Genomic DNA, 19,846 nt, shown 5'->3' with positions numbered 1-19,846 from the left:
GATCCTACCATCCCTAACCTTGTGGAGTGAAGGTTGTAGGAGAGCCTTAACATCTGCCGCCAACGCCATCTTGACCTCTACGTGTGACGCCACGTGTGGCAGGGAGCGCAACCGATTGGCTGGGAGACGGCGGCGCGAAGCTAGAGACTTTAGTGTGGACTATGTAAAAGCCAAGGGAACTACACTCCCAGCGGTCCTTGCTCGCACGGCAACCAATCAGGAGCGAAGGAGGACCGAGTTTGAGTTCGGACCACAACTCCCAGCCGCCCACGCGGCACCTGCCTTTTCCTTTCAAAAGGCTGGAGGAAAAGAGAGACAGAATGAATGGAGGCCTTTTGGTGGCCGGTTTTTGAAAGGCGGGAAAGGCAAACTACACCTCCCGACTGGCAGCGCGCGGCTGCGCCTGCGCTCTGATACTTGTCGCCATCTTGCCCCTTCTGAGGCACCGCAAACAAACCCAATTCCTGGTGTCCCCTAGTCTTGGCGGAGGAGCCTTTTAGATGAGCGCCGAAAGGCCAGGCAGGTGGGTGACTCTCAGGCAGAGTGCTGGGAAGAGCTGGCAGGCCAGCCTATGCCGGGGAGCTCGGGGACGGGCGTTCGGAGCCCGGCTTGGGACGCCCAGCCCCATCCTCCGTTGTTTCCTAACGGGATCGCAGGGCTCCCTGAGGCGGACTCTGGGGACTGTGGCAGGGCCGGTGCCGGGGTGCCGGGGGTCCAGCTATGGGGAGCCTCTGAATGAGTCCCCGGCGTCCAGCGGACTGACCGCGCGCCTGTTCCGTCTCAGCTGTCCTCTCCTCAGAGGAGGGAGCGAGCGCGGGTGCCGACCGGGGTCCCCGCCGCCGGCTGCTCGCGGGAGAGGCTCGGGTCGCGGGCTTGACATTGGGATGAGCGCTGTGAGGAGCCCGGGCGGCCGGCTCCGGTGGAGGTGCAGCGAGGGAGTGCGTGTTTGGAGAGGGGGCGGGGCGGGCTGGCGTCCTGACACTTGACGGGGGGGAAGGATTCCGAGAGATCCCGGTTCCCCCGGACGGCTCCGGTCACCGCCGCCCAAGTCCCCCTTGACGCTGCGGCGCCGCGGTGGGCTCCGCGGGCGGCTCCGCGGGCGGGATGCGCCGGGATGCCGTGACGTGGTGCCGGATTCGGGCGGTCGCCCAGCCGCCTTCGAGTTCCTATCCGGAGGCGGGGACGGGCTGCTGGTGCGAGCGGATTCCTTTGGCTCTGCCCCTTCTTCCTTCTCTCCACCCCCTTTTCTTTATGTCATCCCGGCCGCGGGGGCGCGCAGTCCAGTTCAGCTTGCTCGGGGTTGGTTCTGAGCTGAGGGGACTGGGGGAGGGGAGTGTCAACTTGTGGCGAAGTTGGAGTTAGCAGCCCCTGCGCCTGGAACGCGATCTAGCGGGGGGTTCCCCCTCCCCCACTTTGGGTTCAGTGTTTGACTCCTAGGCTACACTTTAAGCCCATTCATTCATTTTGCCCTCTCCTGCCAACCACTGATGTAACAGACGTTTACGGATGTGTGCTCAGTAGCTGTTGTATAAGCCCCAAAATGCTGTATCTTTTTGTCCTCTAGACTAGGGAATTCCCAGCACGAAGTTCCTAGCACTTAAACTTTTGATAAATGATGAGTTCGTGACTGCAGGGTCTAAATTCATATTTCATTGCCAAAACTTGAGGGGAGGGTTCTTTGTTGCTACGAACCTTACTTTATCTTACAAGCCTTATGAGTTACGTGGACAGAAGTCAGGTAACTTACCTGAGGTTGCACAGTTGCTGGCATCTATTTATTAAAATTACCTGTGAGCCACAGCGAAAGAACTTGGCATACACTGTTCTTTAGTGCCCATTACAATGTCTTTTAATGATGTGTGAAACCTGGGTTCACAGGGGTCAGTTTACCCAGAATCACACAACCAGTAAGTTGACAAAGCTGGGAGTAGAATCAGAGGTGTCTGACTCTAAAACCTGTGTTTTTTTTCCAGAGTCACAGGCTGGAAGAGTAAGTTTTCAAATGGTGGGGTTTTTTTTGGGTTTGTTTTCGAATAGTGTTTTAAATTTTCATTTGTCTGAAGTTGAAACCTGTGGTGGTTAAAAAGAATTGTGAGCTATCTTGCAGGTTTTACTTCTTAGTTGGTGGCTAGATCTCCAGGTGAATGTACTTTTGAATGTTCTTTGCTAATTTTGTTTTGATGTTTTAATTTTTCTTCTGGTAGAGAGGACAAGCTCTTTGGGGCTACCAAACAGAAGCAATGCCTGTTGTGTGGCCAACCCTTTTGGATCTCAGCAGGGATGAATGCAAACGGATTCTTCGAAAACTGGGTATGATTTTCGTTGTTGATACTTGACTCTCCTGTATAATTCTTTTCCCTTTCTGTTTTGGTCATAGATATGTGTATGTCATTTCATGCTCCATTAGAAATTCTTTGGAGTTTTAGTTTATATTTTATTCATTGTTATTCCTCCAGTAGCTAGCATGATTTGTACATAGGTGATACATGAGTCATCATTATACAAGTATCTAACACTTACTGAGACCTTGTCTATTCGGAGTCCTTTATATTTAACATCTCAATCTTCACTGAAGCCTAAAAGGTAGGGCTTTTCTTCTTTCAGGGGGAGAGGGACAAGGGTCTCCATTTTACATACAAAGTTTAGAATCAAGGTAATGCCATCAGTATTTGACCCCATGCATATAATTTTGTGGTTTCATTTCACCATACTTTCATGGATGTATGTGTGTGCATTCGTTTGTAAATTCTAAGTAATGCAAGTGATAACTATTTTCCTAAATTACTATTTTTTTTTAATACTGGTTAACTTGAGGTAGGGCCTCTGAGATATTTTTTACTTCCGATATTGGCTTCGAACCTTGATTCTGAAAGCTCCAGCCTTCACATTAGCTGGGATTGCACAGGGAACCATGGGTGCCCTTTTTTTTTTTTTTTTTTTTTTTTTAATGGTACTAGGGTTTGAATTCAGGACCTCCCTCTTGTTAGGCAGATGCTCTACTACTTGAGCCACTCTACTATTTGTGTTGTTTACGTTTTGAGATACAGTCTTGCTTTATGCCTGGACTGACCTTGACTATGATCCTCCTTTTTTTTTTTTTTTTTGGGTCCGGTCGTGGGGCCTGAACTCTGAGCCTGGGTGCTGTCCCTCAGCTCTTCAGCTCAAGGCTAGGGCTCTACCACTTGAGCCACAGTGCCACTTCTGGCTTTTTTTTTTTTTTTTTTTTTGCTTATGTGGTGCTGAGGAATCGAACCCAGGGCCTCAGGCATGCATTGCAAGCGCTCTACCACTGAGCCACCTTCCCAGCCCCATGATCCTCCTATTTTTACTTCTCCATGTCTGTGGGATAACAGGTGTGCACTACTGTGCCTAGCTTAGAATGACAGACATAGGCAAACATAGGTTGAGATGGAGTCTCATGAACTTTTATTTGCCAGGCTGGTCTTGAACCACAGTCTCCTGATCTCTACCTCCTAAGCAGCTAAGGCTTCCTTCCCACCGTACCTGACTAAATTCTGCTTTTTAGTTGTTGTTGTTTATTTTATTTTTGTTTTGTTCATTTTTGCACCAGTTTGAGGGCTTGCATTCAGTGTCTCAAGCTCTTGCTTGGCTTTTTCCACTCATAGCTGGTACTCTCCCACTTGAAACATGTGTCTGGTCTGGCATTTTCTTGGTTAATTGGAGACGTCTTTTGGACTTTTCTGCCAAGGCTAGATCCTCTTAGTCTTAGCCTCCTGAGTAACAAGGATTATGGTATGAATCATTGGTACCCAGCTAAAATTACATTTTACATCAGTATCAAACATATTTTACACCTATCATTGACTGTTTAGTATTTCTTTTCCCTTATAGCAGTCTTCCCTTACAACCAACATTTAGGAAGAGAAATAGCCTGATGCTAAGGCATCTACAATATATAATGAATCAACTTTTTATGCATCTAGAATGATATTAATTGTGTGCTATCCTTGGGAAAACTGAGCAAAAGAGTTATTTGAATAATTTTCTGTATTCTCTGGTTCAAATGAAGAGCTATGAATGAGAAATGCTGTCTTAAACTATAGGACCTTGTCTTATTTATGATTGAAGACTGAGGCTAAAACAATAAATGAAAAAAGTGACAAAATAATTTGAGAAAGAGTGATAAATGTCTCAGTAGTGGGTATGAATTATTTAGATACAGAGCCTCTCATGATGCTTGACATCTGAAATTATAACATTTAAAACAGAGGCTTTCAGATCTGTAGACAGGTATTTATTTGTGGCCCTTTAATTGAAAGGAAATTTTGGTTGAGAATTCTTATAATGTGGTTTAGATGGCATCACAGCTACTCTGGATCTTCTGGCTAATAATTTTGTCCCTTTTCTTTCTCCTTAGTAACTATGAGCATTTCGGACTTTAGCATTGTATATATGTATACAATAGTACACACATAGTATGTATGTGTGTGTAGAATGGTTTCAGTTCATCTTTTTATCTTATATCAAAACTTTTAATACCATATTAAACATACATGCAATTAATATAACTTGTCTATCTGTTGGTTATTAAGCTTGACTCATTTTATAGCTGAAATAATTGGAGAGGAACTGATCACAAACACATTTGATTAGGTTGAGGTTTCTGGATTTCTGAGGACTTGAATCAGAGTACATTTAAATACACAGTGATAACTTTTTTTGTTTTTGTGGGGTTTTTTGTTTTTGACAGTCCTGGGGGTTGAACTCAGCTAATGCTCTACCACTTTTTGGTTGTTAATTGGAGAATCTCATGGACTTTCTTGCCCCTGCTAGCTTTGTACTCTGACCCTCAGATTTCAGCCTCCTAAGTAGTAGGAATTAGAAGTGTGAGTCACAGGCACTTGGCTACAAGTGGTAACTTTTAAGTCTTAAATTTGTTTTTGGCTTTTGATGGTGACTTCTTAAATCATTTTCTCCCACCCTAATGGGTTATTATCATAACAATCAATCACTGAATTGTTTTCTAGCTTTGGCCTCTAGTCCAAAACTTAGAGAAGACACTAGATTTAAGAATCTGCTTAAAATAGTTTAAGATTTAACTTTGTTCTTTTAGAAATAGTTATCAATTATTTTGTTAGGTTCTAAGCTTAATTATCAATAAGCTTAATTATCAATAAGTTGGAATAGAGAATTTATAATGTATTGAATGTACCAGGTAAATGCTTCTTTCTACCTTTCCCTTGTCCTATTTATATGATTTCTGAGCTACATTGTTCATATTCATTTGTTATTTTGTGTTATTGGAGTCAATACTACAGTAGAATAGTACAAAAAATAATAGCAGAAATTAAACAAAGTTTAAGATGTGTGTGGCAGGATTCTAAGCTACTACAAAAGTAGTTGTCAATAAATATAAAGGGAGCTGGGAAACAGTAATGATTATTTAGTGAATAAATTTTTGGAGGAAGTATTATCGATTGAATAGCCATGATGATCATGTTGAGAGTCCCAGATTTGTATGCATAAATTTACCATTTTCTAATTTTATCCATGACTAGTTAGAGTTGAAATGACAGAAATGTTTTTCATATTTCTCTATTTGATTTTATTTGAAAGAGTGTCTTGATCACTATAAATCCTTAAATCCTATAGGATTCTCCTCAGACTACCTCCCCTGATTTCTCCATTTCTTTTTTGGTCATGGGGCCTGAACTCTGGGCCTTGGCATTGTCCCTCAGATCTTCAGCTCAAGGCTAGCGCTCTACCAGCTTGAACAGCGACACTTCTGCCTTTTTCTGGTTATGTGGTGCTGAGGAATCGAACCCAGGGCCTCATGCATCCAAGGCAATCACTCTACCACTAAAGCACCTTCCTAGCCCCTCCGTTTCTTTTGATGGTATCACTATTCTTCTAAACATTTTGCAAAGTGTAATACTTTACTCCTTTTCTTCTGTCATTACTTTTACAATTACTAGTCCTGTCAAAAAAATCATTTTAGATTGGAATCAGTATTTCTCAATGTAGCCACAAACTATTTTCCATTTTTATTTTTATCCCTTCATAATACTTGTATATGTATTGTGTCTCTTATAGGATTTTAATCATCTTCAAAGTAGAAACTTCGTTTTGTACCTACAATATTTTTAGTGCTACTTTTAGCAATTAGTTTGTTTTGAAGTAGTGTCTACTCAGAGCAGCTAGACGTTCTTATTTTCACTAGTATAAACTTAAATATAGTCACCGACTTATGGGAAGTTACTGGAATAATATGAAACATTACTTGCTCTTTTATTCTCTATTCCTTTTGCATAATTTTATTCTCCCTGCCTGCCTGGAACACAGTTTCTTGTCTGCTTAAAGCTTATGTTTCTAGTCTAGATGATGTATTTCTCTTAATATCACTATATGTAAACTGTATCATAATTGTCTGATGACTTGTTTCACTGTAGTTGTACTTGAGAGTTAACTCCTAATGCTATCAGGAGTGTGTATAATTGGACTCAATATTAACTTACTAAATAAAATATTCCATAAATGGAAGCATAAACATTGAGAATAAGTACACACTTAGTTGGCTGTCCTCCCTGCCATTCTGTAGTGTTTGTTCTAGGTCTGATGAAAGTTGACATATATGTTTCCTGGAATTAAGTATTTTCTTCACTACTTTAGAGCAGAAACTTCATGAAATGCTCATATTATATTCAGTATAGATTGGATATGTAAGTTGTTCACACAGGATAATTTAGTTAGACCAGACATTTTTATTTAATGTAGTCCTATTACTCTATTGCATGAAACCTCCCTTTTACAGTCAGACTTGTGAATACTATGAGCTGAGTGAGACTACTGTTTTATTACTGGTCTACATGCATGCATCTATTCATTATCTGGTTCACATTTATTGAGTGCTATGTCCCTGAGCATATCACAATTATATATAGCACCTTGTGTATGAAGATAACTTTAGTTGGGACATTTGTTTCCTGTCATTCTATTTTGATCAGATATATCTGTTTCATAGTATAAATAAATTAAAACAACAGCTATTTTATTATTTTTCTCCATTCTATGTGTTGTTGGTATTGTCTGAGTTCTCTGGTGGTTCCATACAACTTGAAGCTAGCTGAAGAGTAGATACAGTTGAGTTGGCTGGACCTCTCCTCCTTTATGTGTCCTTTCTTTTGGGACTTATTCACTGCTTTGTGATTTTAAGGTTTTAAGAGAGTAACGCCTCAAGTACATGTGGTTAGCAAGTGTCTGGGTGCGTTCTATTTGATGATATTTCATTGCCTAAAAGTAAGTCACACGCTAAGTTTAGAATCATAGTGGGAGGGGACTACATCAAGGCTTTACTGAGAGGCATGTATGTTTCATTTACAGCCTTATACAAACACAACAACACACAGTTTTTATAGGATCTTGCCAGCATAGGCTGACCTCCAATTCTCCATCCTCCTGCTCTAGCCTCCTGAGTAGTGGTATTAGAGACATGTACAACCATGCCTGACTTAATTAGTCACTGTGATAATTGACTTTGTGAATGTGAGGATCTTAGATCTTGAAGGTACTGTTCCTTTTATTTTATTTTATTTTATTTTTGGTGGTAGTGGTTCTGAGGTTTGAACCAGGCCTTGCACCTCTGTACTTGAACCATACTCCTAACCTTCAAAGTTCATTTTAGATTAACTGGTTCTGAAGTGAGAAAGGGCTTACCCAAGGTCACATAGCTAGGAAGTAGCAGTGCTGAAGTCAGAATGTTTTGTTTCTGTATTTTTTAGTACTCACAGTACTTTCAAGTACCCAGGAGAGAGATGGAATAGAGTTTGAATTCTTAGGCAAGTCTAAGAAATTACTTTAAGGTTAATCAGAGAAGGTACCCTACTAAAAACTTCTTTTGGGGGGAGGCATTAGGAAATTGTTCGAAATTATTGGTAGCATCTGAACTAAATGTTCTTCAGTAGTAATGTGTGAATTAAATGCTTACTGTTAGTTTTTTTTACTTCAATATATTATATACATGACTTTTGTGAGGCACCAGAAAGAAAAATGATATAAAAGCCACATTTTAATCTCTTGTTAGATAAAATTTTTGAAAGGAACTGTAAGATATTTTCATTTGCTCAATTTTAGACTTCTTGCTCTGAAGTTTACATATATCAATAGTATTAAAATATTAAAGGCCTATCTTGACAAAATAATTTTCTTCTTCTAGAATTGGAGGCATATGCTGGAGTTATCAGTGCACTTCGGGCACAGGGGGATCTCACCAAGGAAAAGAAAGATCTTCTTGGAGAACTCTCAAAAGTTCTTAGGTAAATTATCATAAAAGTATGGGAGATGTGACTCTAGAAATTCCACTTTGATGGGGTTCATTACACTCTCAAATTGTTAAAGATCAGAGATGTTCAAATTGTTAGTATTTAGATATGCTATCCTGATTAAGTGCTCTGTTACAGAAAATTATGCAGTCTTACCCTTTTTTTTCCTGTAATCCAATCAGAAAAGATTTAAGGCTGGTATTTTTGGGCCACTTGGGAAAGGAAGGTACTTTTGTCATAGGTGAAGGAGAGAAGAGTTGGCAGTCACTGGAGATGAAGATCTAGAGTGGCATTTGTTGGAGGCAAGAAAGGGATACAAGGAAGATGCCTCAACATATAAAGTGGGTGATAATTGTATATTTGTAGTTTTAAGCATAGTTTGTCCCTTCGTTTGCATTAGAATCCAATAAAAGTTTTTAAAGAAATTTCATGGTAATTTGTTTTGATCCATTCTAACATGTTGACCTTATAACTGAAGTTCATTTCCTACATATAAAGCCATTTTTCTGTTCTTTTTAAACTGAAAATATATGAGGCTCTTCCTATTTAATATAGAGATTTATTAAGCCCAATCTCAGTCTTATTGTTTTATTATTGTTTCTTTGTAATTTTTGCTCTTTAGCTTCTTAAATGTTTAGTCTGTTAGCATGTATAATAAAGAATACAGTAGGAAGAGAGATACTCATTTCACAAGAGTGTTTATGAATAGAGTGAATGTAGCTTAAATTTTTGGCTTCTGGAGGCATGGCTCAAGTGACAGAGTACATTTTTTAGTAAGTGCAAGACCCAGAGTTCAAACTGCAGTACTGAAATATTGTTAGTATTAACTTTATTTATTTTATTTTAATTTTTTGCCAGTCCTGGGGCTTGAACTCAGGGTATGGGCACTGTCCTTGGCTTCTTTTGCTCAAGGCTAACACTCTGTTGCTTGAGCCACAGCGCTACTTTTGGCTTTTTCTGTTTATGTGTTACTGAGGAATCGAACCTAGGACTTCATGCATGCTAGGCAAGCACTCTACCACTAAGCCACATTCCCAGCCCCAGTATTAAGTGTGTGCTTAATATAGACATGGGATCAGCATAAGCTCATTTTTATGATTGGTGGCATAATATGTAGAAGATGCCTAGCTAAAGTATTGAGTAACAAAAATTGTTACCCTGGTGTCCAGTTTCATTGTATATAACAACAGGAAACAAAATATTTTATCTCTCTCATTTGCTTTATTGTGTTCACAGAACAAAAAGTTAATAGACTCTTAAACTTGGTCACTTACAGGAAAATCTCAAGTGACAAGTTCTCTTCTCAGCAATCATGATTTTAGAAGGTCACTGAGCATCTGTTTTCATATATTTAGGTAGCAGGAAGCTCTGCTAATATTGGCTTGTTTAACATTTACAAGATTTGGAAGCAATGTCTTGATATCAGATTGAATTTGTCTTCCTATGATTTCTAATTTACAAGTAATTCTTCCTGTAGTTACACAAAATGAGTATGAATCCTTTTCTAAGACTTTGGAACATTTGATGATGTATATTAAGCTTTTATCCCCCTGTCTCCAACAAAATGTTGACTTAAGCATTAATAAAATTATAGAAAGAGCTGCCTGCTTGGCAGAGTTCTATAATGGCTATTTTTTTTCATAGCATCTCAACAGAACGCCACCGTGCTGAAGTTCGGAGAGCAGTAAACGATGAACGATTAACAACAATTGCACATAAGTAAGCCATTAGTCATACCACCCTGATTTTTATGACATAGTATAATGTAGTTTTTAAATAGTCTCCTACTGTATAGCAGATTCCTGAGTCTTTTAATAACTATATCTCCATAATCAGGGATCTTGACTATAGTGGTAACTGTTTATTCAATTGATTATGAATTTTCCATTTTGCCAGCTTAAATAATTTAGGTCAAATACTGTTACAAGGTAATTTCAGCATAATTAAAGATCAGCTTAGTTTTAATAGATGGTTCATTTTCTTGAAGCAAAATTCATTAATAAAGTTGAGAGCTCTTTAGAGATTCTTTGTAACAGTATTTGATATGTGTATTGACTTATAAATAAGTAGGCATGACAACTTTCTATTTGGCTCTTAATTTTTTCATGTATTAAGATTTTTAAAAAGACCATAAAATATATGATCTACTTTTAAGAAATAAAAAAATATTTCTTAATTTACTTTAAAATGCTAATAAAATAAAATGATAAAGAATCTTAAAAAATGGTTTTCAGATCATCATAACTGTTTAACAGATAGGTGGAGGGCGGTGGAGGACTGAGAGTAGAGACCAAGCATTAATTGAGTGTTTGTGGAGCTAATATCTCTTAAATATAGAAAGGAACACCGATATTATTCTTTCAGTGGTAATACAAGATGGTAGAAATATTTCATAAAATATAGTATAGCATAATTTGTTTTTATTTTTATGTTTTATTATGAAATAAAAATAAAGCAAAAAATGCAATGAATTTCTTAAAGTGATAGCTTAAACTGTGTATTTAAACCAATTGGAAGAATTTTAATTGCCTCCCCAAAGATCCATTAGCTTGATTTTGTGCTTCACTGTCCCTCATTTTGCTTAACATATAAAATGGGGTGCTCCCTTGTAACAGTATATTTGAAAGTTCAGCTATATGTCCTAGAATTTTGAAATTCTTCAGTGGGAGATATATGCTGTAGAAATTTGGAAATTTTCCATTAGAGACATTAGTGTTTATCATTTGAAACATTCAAATTTTAATGTTTAATTTGCTCCAGTCATCTAAAAATGATGATAACTGAGTCTAAATTCTGTTTTGAGAACTGGTAATAGGAAATTTATGTGCTTTGTAATAACGTAGTAGTGTACCATTGTGAGGCACTTAGAGACAAAATTAATACCTTAGAAGCATTGGAACAGTATTGTGGGGCAAGTAGTTGTAAGTTGATGCATCAGTGTCATACGTGAAGGATAACATTTATTTAGTCTCCTTTTCCTTTTTTCCCCTTTAAAGAATGAATTTATCCTTATATTTGGGTGAAAGACCAAGTTACAGGTATGCAAATAGGTTATTATTATTTCAGGCTTTTTCTTGTATTTATTTCCAAATTGAAGCTCTCAATTATTCAGGGGCACATTATTCTATATATGAATTAACCATGCCCCTTGCTTTTCCTCTTCTTCCCCTCCTCCCCTTCCTAATACTACCCACCCTTTAGCCATTTTGCTGCTTGGGAGTACCTCTAGTCAGAGGGTGGGAAGGGAGAGGAGGTGAAAATTTTCAGTCACTTTACTTGTTAGTTGTCTTGGAAAAGATTTGGTGGAAGAATTTACTAGCATTTGCCAAAATATTTTTGCATCATATATGGGTTTCCTTAATCTGTTGACCTCTCCCTTTCCTTCCTCTCTCCATTAGCATGGATAATTGAGAGTTGGCTTATCTGCCTGTGTTTTCTCTCTCTCTTTTTTTACTCTCTTTTCTGATTTCTTTAATATATGAATTTCATTTTTAAAAGAGTTTACTTCAGTATATAATTTTAAGCTTTTCAGGTCTTTCTATACTCGTTTTGATATTTTATATTGTGGTTTTTAGTTTGATTAGATGTTGTATTATTTGTTGAGTCCAAGGGTCAGGGGATGGGAGTTGGTGACTGCCTTCTTCTCCTCAGAAGTAGTAAAAGAACCTAGTACCAAAGGTTGCCTTTAGAAAGGCTTCGTACTTTGAGCCTAAAAAACAGCTAGAGGAATGCACCTGAACCGACTGCATTCCCTTTCTTCTCTCCCTTTCCTTTTCCACTCAAAATAGCACTTTAGCCTAGAGGAGTGTAGTTGAAAGGTGATGGGAAATCTGAGAAGACTGAGCACAAAGGAATCGGAACAAAAGGAGTAGGGTATCTAGGATCAAAGAAAGCCTTGCTTATGGCTTGAAGCCTAGCACGTGTTTGTTTGGCATTAAGCCACTTACTAAGTTTTGTATGGTAACTCAATTTTGAATCCTATGAACATATTAGAGCTTTTATTTTTAATTAGGCCACTCTTGCACAACATTATCTATAGAGTTAAATAAAGTAACTGGAATTTCTGCTTTATTAATCCTCACTGTCAGTCAAACACTCTCAGGACACTTTCTATATGAGGATTAAGATTTTTTTGCTAATATGCCTTGCACATGAAAGAATGTGATGGCCATGATAATTTCATTAGTATAATCTTAGATTTCTCAGGATAGGGAAATGTTTTCACTCCTCTTTGTAACTAGAGAGGCATGCTTATATCTGGACTAAGATGATCTAATGAAAGCCTGCAGGAAGACATTTGAAGTTTATAAATTCAGTTTAGATGACATGTAACTACTGCATATTTATACTCATTGCTAAACAAATAAGAACTTTTGATCTAATTCTAACATTTAATTTTCACTCACAAAAAGTTTGAGCATGTTTGCATGAGTGGAAATTTGGAAGATTTACAGGATCTTTGTAGAAGTTGCAGTTCTGTCTTTTGCACTGCAAGTTTTGTCTTTTCAATAGCATATATTTATTTGCTCCATATTATTAGTCTTCCATATTTCTGCCATTATTTAAACAAATATACCAGGTAAGTGTAGATATTGTGTGATAAACTCACACCACGCAAGTTTATTCTAATAAATAGTGATGTTCTAGTAAGATGATAGCAAAATAGAAGCAAGCTTCTAGATTTTTTTTCCTGTAACAATTAACTATAATAATCTTCTGTTTTTCTCATTTATACTATTCTTTGTTACTGAACTAGTTTCAACATGGAACTTAATGTAATAAGTTTGTGAGGGTTATTGGGTCTCAGAAACTCCTATTCTCCTTCTCTTAGATAGGACTGTGTTAAACTGTGCAAAAGTTTTCCACAGTTACCCTGTTGAATTTGTAGACATTTCTTTGAGTTGAATTTAAATTCTTCCTAAGTGGTAATTTATTTTATTCACTGAAAGTTTGTGTTAAAGAACAGTACCCAGTTGGTATAAAGGCAAAAGTTAAACATAATACCCATTTGAAAATTTTTTCACTTTGTACTTGTGATCTGACAAATTTTTTTTTGTAGTTTGATGTGTACTTGGAGGCATTTAATAATTGTGTAACCTTAGGTACATTATTTAACTTCTCTTTGACTCAGTTCCCACATCTACAAAATGGAAATTAATAATAACTTTATAGGCTTGTTGAGACAACTAAATTAGTACACATAAAATGTTTAGAACAATGGCTGACATATAGTTAGTATGTCCTTAATTTATCATAGTTACCACTACTTTCAACATTGTCATTGTTCCACTGCCCACTAACAAGATCTTTTCTGTAGTCTACCTAAATCTGAAAAATGAGTACATATAGAGTCTTAAACTCTAGCTTGGGTTGTAGAATTTATGATGTAACAAATAGAGCAGAAATTTTTCTGAGTTAGTGAAGAGATTAATGTCTGGGTAAATTTTAATCTTCTACACTAAAAATTCTTAGGGTCTTTCATAAAACAAGGCAAGAGAAGTGACCAATATATCATTTGATATTTCAGCCTCTACTTGATTCCTTAGCAGAACTTGCTCAAGAAATTTAGAGTAAAGAAATTAAGTGGTGTATGCTTAGAAATAGCCTAATTGCTTTAAGCCCTCTTAGAGTGAAGGATAGGACAAATAAATAAAATCAGGTACTGGCAGATTTCTTTTAGCATCCTCAGATAAAAGCTAATATAAAAAGATAACAAGACATTGTCAGTAACACATGCTGTAATGTATCCATTTTATTTTCATTTGGTATTTACTCCCCCTCGTTTACTGCCTCAGTTTCCCTTGTTTAAAAGCCTTAAGAACCTCTGGCCATGCAGGTAGTCAGATAGTCTTGCAAAGGTTCAGTGAATTTGATCCTTATTATTAAGGGAAATCTGATTGTCACTATAATGAGTGCTTTTTATTTTCTTAAATTACAAAATTATATCCTGAAAGTTAGTAGAAATACTGCTTTCATTAGTGAAACTTGATTTAAACTAATGAAACAAAAGCCAATATGGAAATTTTTGTTGTTTTAATTATAATCACTATATGATTCAGATTATAGAATAAAATGTACAAGAACCTAAGTACGTGCCATTCCTTAAATTTTAATTATTCATAATTTTAATCTTGCTTGCTTAAAAAAATAAAGTCTCTACTATTTATTCAGGGTACTTTTTGTAACTTAAAAAGTCATACATGTTTGACTCATTTTTTAGCTATTAAGAACCCTTGTAGCAGTGTTTTTTCTTTCATTTAGTATGTCTGGACCTAATAGCTCTTCAGAATGGTCCATTGAGGGTCGTCGCTTGGTACCACTGATGCCCCGGCTAGTTCCCCAAACTGCCTTCACCGTAACAGCTAATGCTGTGGCCAATGCAGCTATCCAGCACAATGCATCCCTTCCAGTGCCTGCAGAAACAGGAAGCAAAGAAGGTGAGTAGAACATTTTTCTGTGTTGTAGATTACTTTTCTGATAATTTTTGAAAAAAGTAATTTTTCATCTGTTTTTATCCCAGTTTTTAAAGGTAATAAAACATGGTGAGCAACTGATTGTGCAATTAGAAACTGCTAGGTTTTTAATCTCAGTCAAAATTAAATCTTTCTTTTGTTTCAAGTGTCAATTATGTTAATCAAAAATTTGCAAAGAAAAATCTTTCTTAGAATGAGTTTTTGAGATCAGTTTATCTTGTTACAAGTGAGTAGAAGTGAATAAGCCTTATTGGATGACTTTAGAGATTATATAACAGAAGTCATTTAGCTGCTGGAAAAAAAAAGATGCGAACTGCTACCTTTTAGAAAATAAACCTCAAATAAAATAAAATTAAAAAAAAAAAGAATAGAAAATAAACCTCTGTTTTTGTCTTCTGGAATTGATGGTATATGCTATCCCTCTGTTTTGGTCAGTGTGTTGGAGATAGATAGAAAGAGTTGCTTTTATCATTGTTTAATAACATGTTTTAAAAACCCTTGAATTCTTCTGAGGCCAAGAGTGATTTTAAATTTCAAAGCATATTTCAACTCTAGTAGTTAAGGTTGGTTTTGCATGAAAACAAAGCATTGTCAGATTATTCTGTGGAATTAAGTTTTCTTGCCTAACAATTGACAGTGAAAAGAGTGAGGCATTCATTTGGCTCATGGCAGGGTCTGATTTATGCCAAAGGAAGCTATACGTGTAGAGAGGCAGTTATTAGTGTGCAAACTTCGTCTCCATTAAGTTTCTATTTTTTTTGTTGTTAGGCCTTTTTTCTCTATCCACAGTTGTCTTTTCCACCTAGCAACTTTGGTATAATGAAAAAATGTTTGGCTTCCAAGTCAAGCAAGTTGGTGTTTGAATCTTATGTTTGCCATTTCTGAGCTTTGTGACTTTCAGCAAGTCTTAGCATTTGTGTCTTCTTGGGTTTACAGATGGAGTTAAGATGAGGATATAGTTGTAAAAATTAGTGATAATGTATGGAAAGAATTTAGCATAGCATGTACCTGGTAAGTGGTAACTATGAATTATTTTTGGCTGTTGTTGAGCTGTGTCTTCATTGAATGACAAAGAAGTTGAAATTTGGTGATGCCATTTTGTTGAGTTTTTATTTCAGCACTTGGATAGCAAATGACTAGTGAGTTGGTTTATATGAATCTTAACTTTGTTCTCCCATAGTAGCCAAATTAGACAATGCCAGGATTAGGTAAGATTTATGTACCATTCTATCCTTGGTGCTGCTAATGATATTCAAAAGGAAGCACGTATGTGTTATTGTCTAACTATTGTCATGGATGAAAAGTGATTTTAATTTTTCTCAGTATTAGTTTAGACTTGATTTCTTTGACAAAGTCACCTCTGGACAAGTTGTTAAAACTTAGGGAAAACTGATTTAAGTAATGATTTTTCAGGAAAGGTTATTAATGCTTTTTAATCCATGGACCTAATAGCTTGTACTGGCCTCTAACTTCTGAGCTTATGAAAGTATTAAAAATGGCCTGCAATAAAAATAATTTTTCTGTATGCCTGGACAGTTTTGGTAAAAGTTAACAGCAAACTTTTTTATCGTTCCTTCAGTAGTGGTTTGCTATTCCTACACAAGTACCACGTCAACCCCAACCTCTACCCCTGTTCCAAGTGGCAGCATAGCAACGGTTAAGTCTCCAAGACCTGCCAGTCCTGCCTCCAATGTAGTTGTCTTGCCAAGTGGAAGTACTGTTTATGTCAAAAGTAAGTGATGCTCTCAGTGTTATCAGGGCCATCTTGGCTAAATTCTTCAGTAAATTGGCTCTGATTAGATCTGTTTTCCTAGAAGAAACCATCAGGCCACTACCTACCAGCAGTGATTAGTTTATGAAGGTTCTAAAAAATTCCTTTCTGCACACGTGACTAGATAGAGCTTGCATTTTAATCAATTCTGGGGTTGGATAAATAATTTTTTTACCTTGTGTGGGGAATCTATCTATGAACAATGACATCCATCAATTAATCACTTGTTACAATTTTCATGAAATAGAAATGTGAATAGAAACTGAAGGACTATGCTTATGAGATTTTTTTACTCTTATAATTTTGTAGTATTTTCTTAAATTTTTTCAAATGTCATCCAACTGTTAGATTAGATAAAACATTCTGTTCTATTCTATAGTGATTGACTATAATTTTTAAGTTTTTATTTGCAGTTTTAAACTTCTTGATTTTACCCTGTGAAATAATTTGATGTCTAGTTCTTTTTTGTTGTTGATTAGATTTTGGTTTTTAATTCTTTCAATATAGTTATAAGCTTGATTGCTTTATAACTTTTACAGGCTGTTTAGATAGGAACAGTTTGAGGTCTTTGTCAGCTCTGCTTGGAGTTCACTAATTGAAGGCATAGAAAGTTATATTTTCTTACTAATTCCAGTCATACTGCATACTTTTGTCTACTCTGTAGTGATTTCCTGTGTAGGTTTCTACATAGGTTTCTCATTTGATTTTTACAAAGTCTACAGAAGTAGCTGAAGTTTTAGTGCCTAAAAAAAGCTAGGAATCTGGAACTCTTAAGTTCATATTTGATTCCTGTGGATTTAACTGAGTTAATCTTTTAAAATAACTCTAGAGACCTTTCTTTTGGCCAGATTTTAACACTTAAACTTCAAACATGAAACTTTTTTATAAAATACATAGTTTTATCTAGCAGGAAATATATTGTTTTATACTCAGAATCACAGATAATGTTAGTCAAATGACTTACCTTTGCATGCTCAAGGCACTATGCTAGGGAAACAATGACTTATTCTCTTTGGGAGCTCCTTGATAGTGGAAGATGTATCAACAAATATTCATGTTCCATGTGCAAGTTGTATAGAAGATATACAAAATACTTTATGAGATGTTGATTACTTTAGGAGATGTTGATTAGTTTTGCTTAGAGAAGTGATAAAGTTCCAGTAAGGTGATGGCTTGCAGGATGACGAAGACATCTGTGATGGTAGGTGATATTTCCTAAAGAACATTATTATATAGAGACCCAAAGGTAGATAGAATGTGTTAAGGTGGATTTGGGGAATGGGTAATCAGCTCAGCATGCTAACATGATAAGGATAGCCAACATTAGATGCAACAAGATGATGTGTGCTTGAAAAGCTGGGGGCCCTTGAATGTTAGAGTAGTAGTATCGGTGATAACTAGAGGGTTTTTAGACAGTGTGTTGGCATGAGTGAATGTGAAATTTTATAATTAATAGTAGGATAGAGGAAAGTATGATAGAAGTAGAAAGACTGGATGTCTTTTAGGAGGATGTTGCTAAAATACAAATGAAGTGTAAGAACTGAAATGGAGTAGTAATAGTTATAGGTTTAAAGAAAAGAACACATTCAGACAACTTTTCTGAAGGGGGGTTGATAGAATTTATTGGCTGACTGAGCATAAGGCAATTAGAGAGGTCAAAGATGATTTGATCACACAAAGTTTTTAAATATATAAAATACGTTGTTAGTTTGTAATTAATAAAGCAATATTGTCATTGTCTTCAGGTGTTAGCTGTTCAGATGAAGATGAAAAACCCAGAAAACGAAGGCGAACAAACTCTTCCAGCTCTTCTCCTGTTGTCCTAAAGGAAGTTCCAAAGGCTGTTGTCCCAGTTTCAAAGACCATCACCGTGCCTGTGAGTGGCAGTCCTAAGATGAGCAACATTATGCAAAGCATTGCCAATTCCTTACCACCTCACATGTCTCCTGTGAAAATAACCTTCACCAAACCATCAACCCAGACTACAAACACGACAACGCAGAAGGTAGGTGGTAGAGGGAGTCTCTGCCTGCCACTTGTTCCTATCAGACGGGATGATTCAGATTTCAGAAACATGCACTGAATGCTTACTGCACAGTTGGCATTATTCTGGAATGTTCCCATCTCTTGTTTAATTTTTTTTTTTTTTTTGCCGGTTGTGGGGCCTGAACTCGGCCTGGGCGCTGTCCCTCAGCTCTTCAGCTCAAGGCTAACACTCTACCACTTGAGCCACAGCGCCACTTCTGTTTTTTTCTGCTTATGTGGTGCTGAGGAATCGAACACATGGCCTCATGCATGCAAGGCAAGCACTCTACCACTGAGCCACCTTTCCATCCCTCTTGTTTAATTCTGCACATAAAACTTTAAAACTTTATTACACTCATAGATGAGACTTGGTGATGCTAAATGACTCACCAAGTGACACAGCTAGCAGATTTAGTTCTAAGGCTTGTGCTGTATTTGGTAAATGTAATGCTATTTGGAAAAACTAAAATTAGAAAAAAAATTTAAATCTTTAGGAACTCAGTTTATACTTCATTAAAGTAACAATCTTCAGTGTTTTTTTTTAAGTAGAAAGGATATAATTAAGTATAATTAATAATAATTTTTATTTATTTTTAATTCTTTGCTGTCATGAATTTATTCCTAAACTCTTCCCTGAGTATATTCATCATTATTTTTGTGACTTTCATATTATTCACATAGTCTTCCACATGAGTTTGGACTATGATCAATCTCTAATCTAAATACATCTAAATATCTCTAATCTCCTTTTATCATCAACCCATTCTTCCTTTGTGTTTGTTTATTTAGTCATTTTAGTAGAGCATGTTCTCTGGTAGCTTCCTGGTGGTGTATGGGATGGAAAGAAAAAATTTTAAGATAGATTGCATACTTTCCTAATTGTTAGCTAGGTTAAGTACTCTAGGTAGGAAGTCATTTTTTTCTCGTGAACTTTGAAGGTAATTGTTCCATTGGATGCTGGCTTCCAGAATCCAGCTGACCTTAGACTCATAATTCTCTGGTGTCAGCCTCCCAAGTACTAATATGCTGGGCAACTATCATATTTTAAATTTCTAGTAATTCTTCTTTGTTCTCTAACAGCATCTCTCTCTTTCATTCCTATCTCCCCCCTCTTCCCTACTCTCTGTCTTTCTCTCGCTTTTCCATTCTTAGAAATAATACTTTCACATTTATTTATCTGATAATATTCATGACTTTTTCATGTTCTCTATCTCACGTGTAAGTTCATTTTATCTATTTGTCCTCTTTCATTTCAGAATTTCCTTAAGGGTCTGGCTGTCTACTTATATATCACATGG

The 19,846-nt window shown here is 36.8% G+C and overlaps 1 protein-coding gene across 12 annotated transcripts in view; it reads left to right on the top strand.

Moving 5' to 3' along the window:
- Positions 1-427: 427 nt before the first annotated feature.
- Emsy (EMSY transcriptional repressor, BRCA2 interacting) overlaps positions 428-19,846 on the top strand; it is an 81,497-nt gene continuing 62,078 nt past the window's right edge. For 4 of the 12 annotated variants that reach the window (XM_042688354.1, XM_042688333.1, XM_042688383.1 and 1 more), the window contains exons 1-8: positions 430-523; positions 2,205-2,310; positions 8,174-8,273; positions 9,924-9,998; positions 11,276-11,317; positions 14,541-14,716; positions 16,332-16,484; positions 18,269-18,528. In XM_042688354.1, coding sequence (XP_042544288.1) covers positions 2,241-2,310; positions 8,174-8,273; positions 9,924-9,998; positions 11,276-11,317; positions 14,541-14,716; positions 16,332-16,484; positions 18,269-18,528 — 876 coding nt within the window. In that variant the 5' untranslated portion in view covers positions 430-523; positions 2,205-2,240. Of the gene's footprint in view, positions 524-2,204; positions 2,311-8,173; positions 8,274-9,923; positions 9,999-11,275; positions 11,318-14,540; positions 14,717-16,331; positions 16,485-18,268; positions 18,529-19,846 lie in introns of all 12 variants that reach the window. The other 8 variants (XM_042688390.1, XM_042688347.1, XM_042688397.1 and 5 more) reach the window with 6 other exon arrangements.

This window comes from Dipodomys spectabilis, unplaced genomic scaffold (genome assembly GCF_019054845.1).
Source record: "Dipodomys spectabilis isolate Male_0828 unplaced genomic scaffold, ASM1905484v1 ptg000003l, whole genome shotgun sequence".
In the NCBI taxonomy this organism is placed as follows: Eukaryota; Metazoa; Chordata; class Mammalia; order Rodentia; family Heteromyidae; genus Dipodomys; species Dipodomys spectabilis.
Note: the sequence above shows the minus strand (reverse complement) of the source record. Positions and strands in the feature narration are given on the sequence as shown.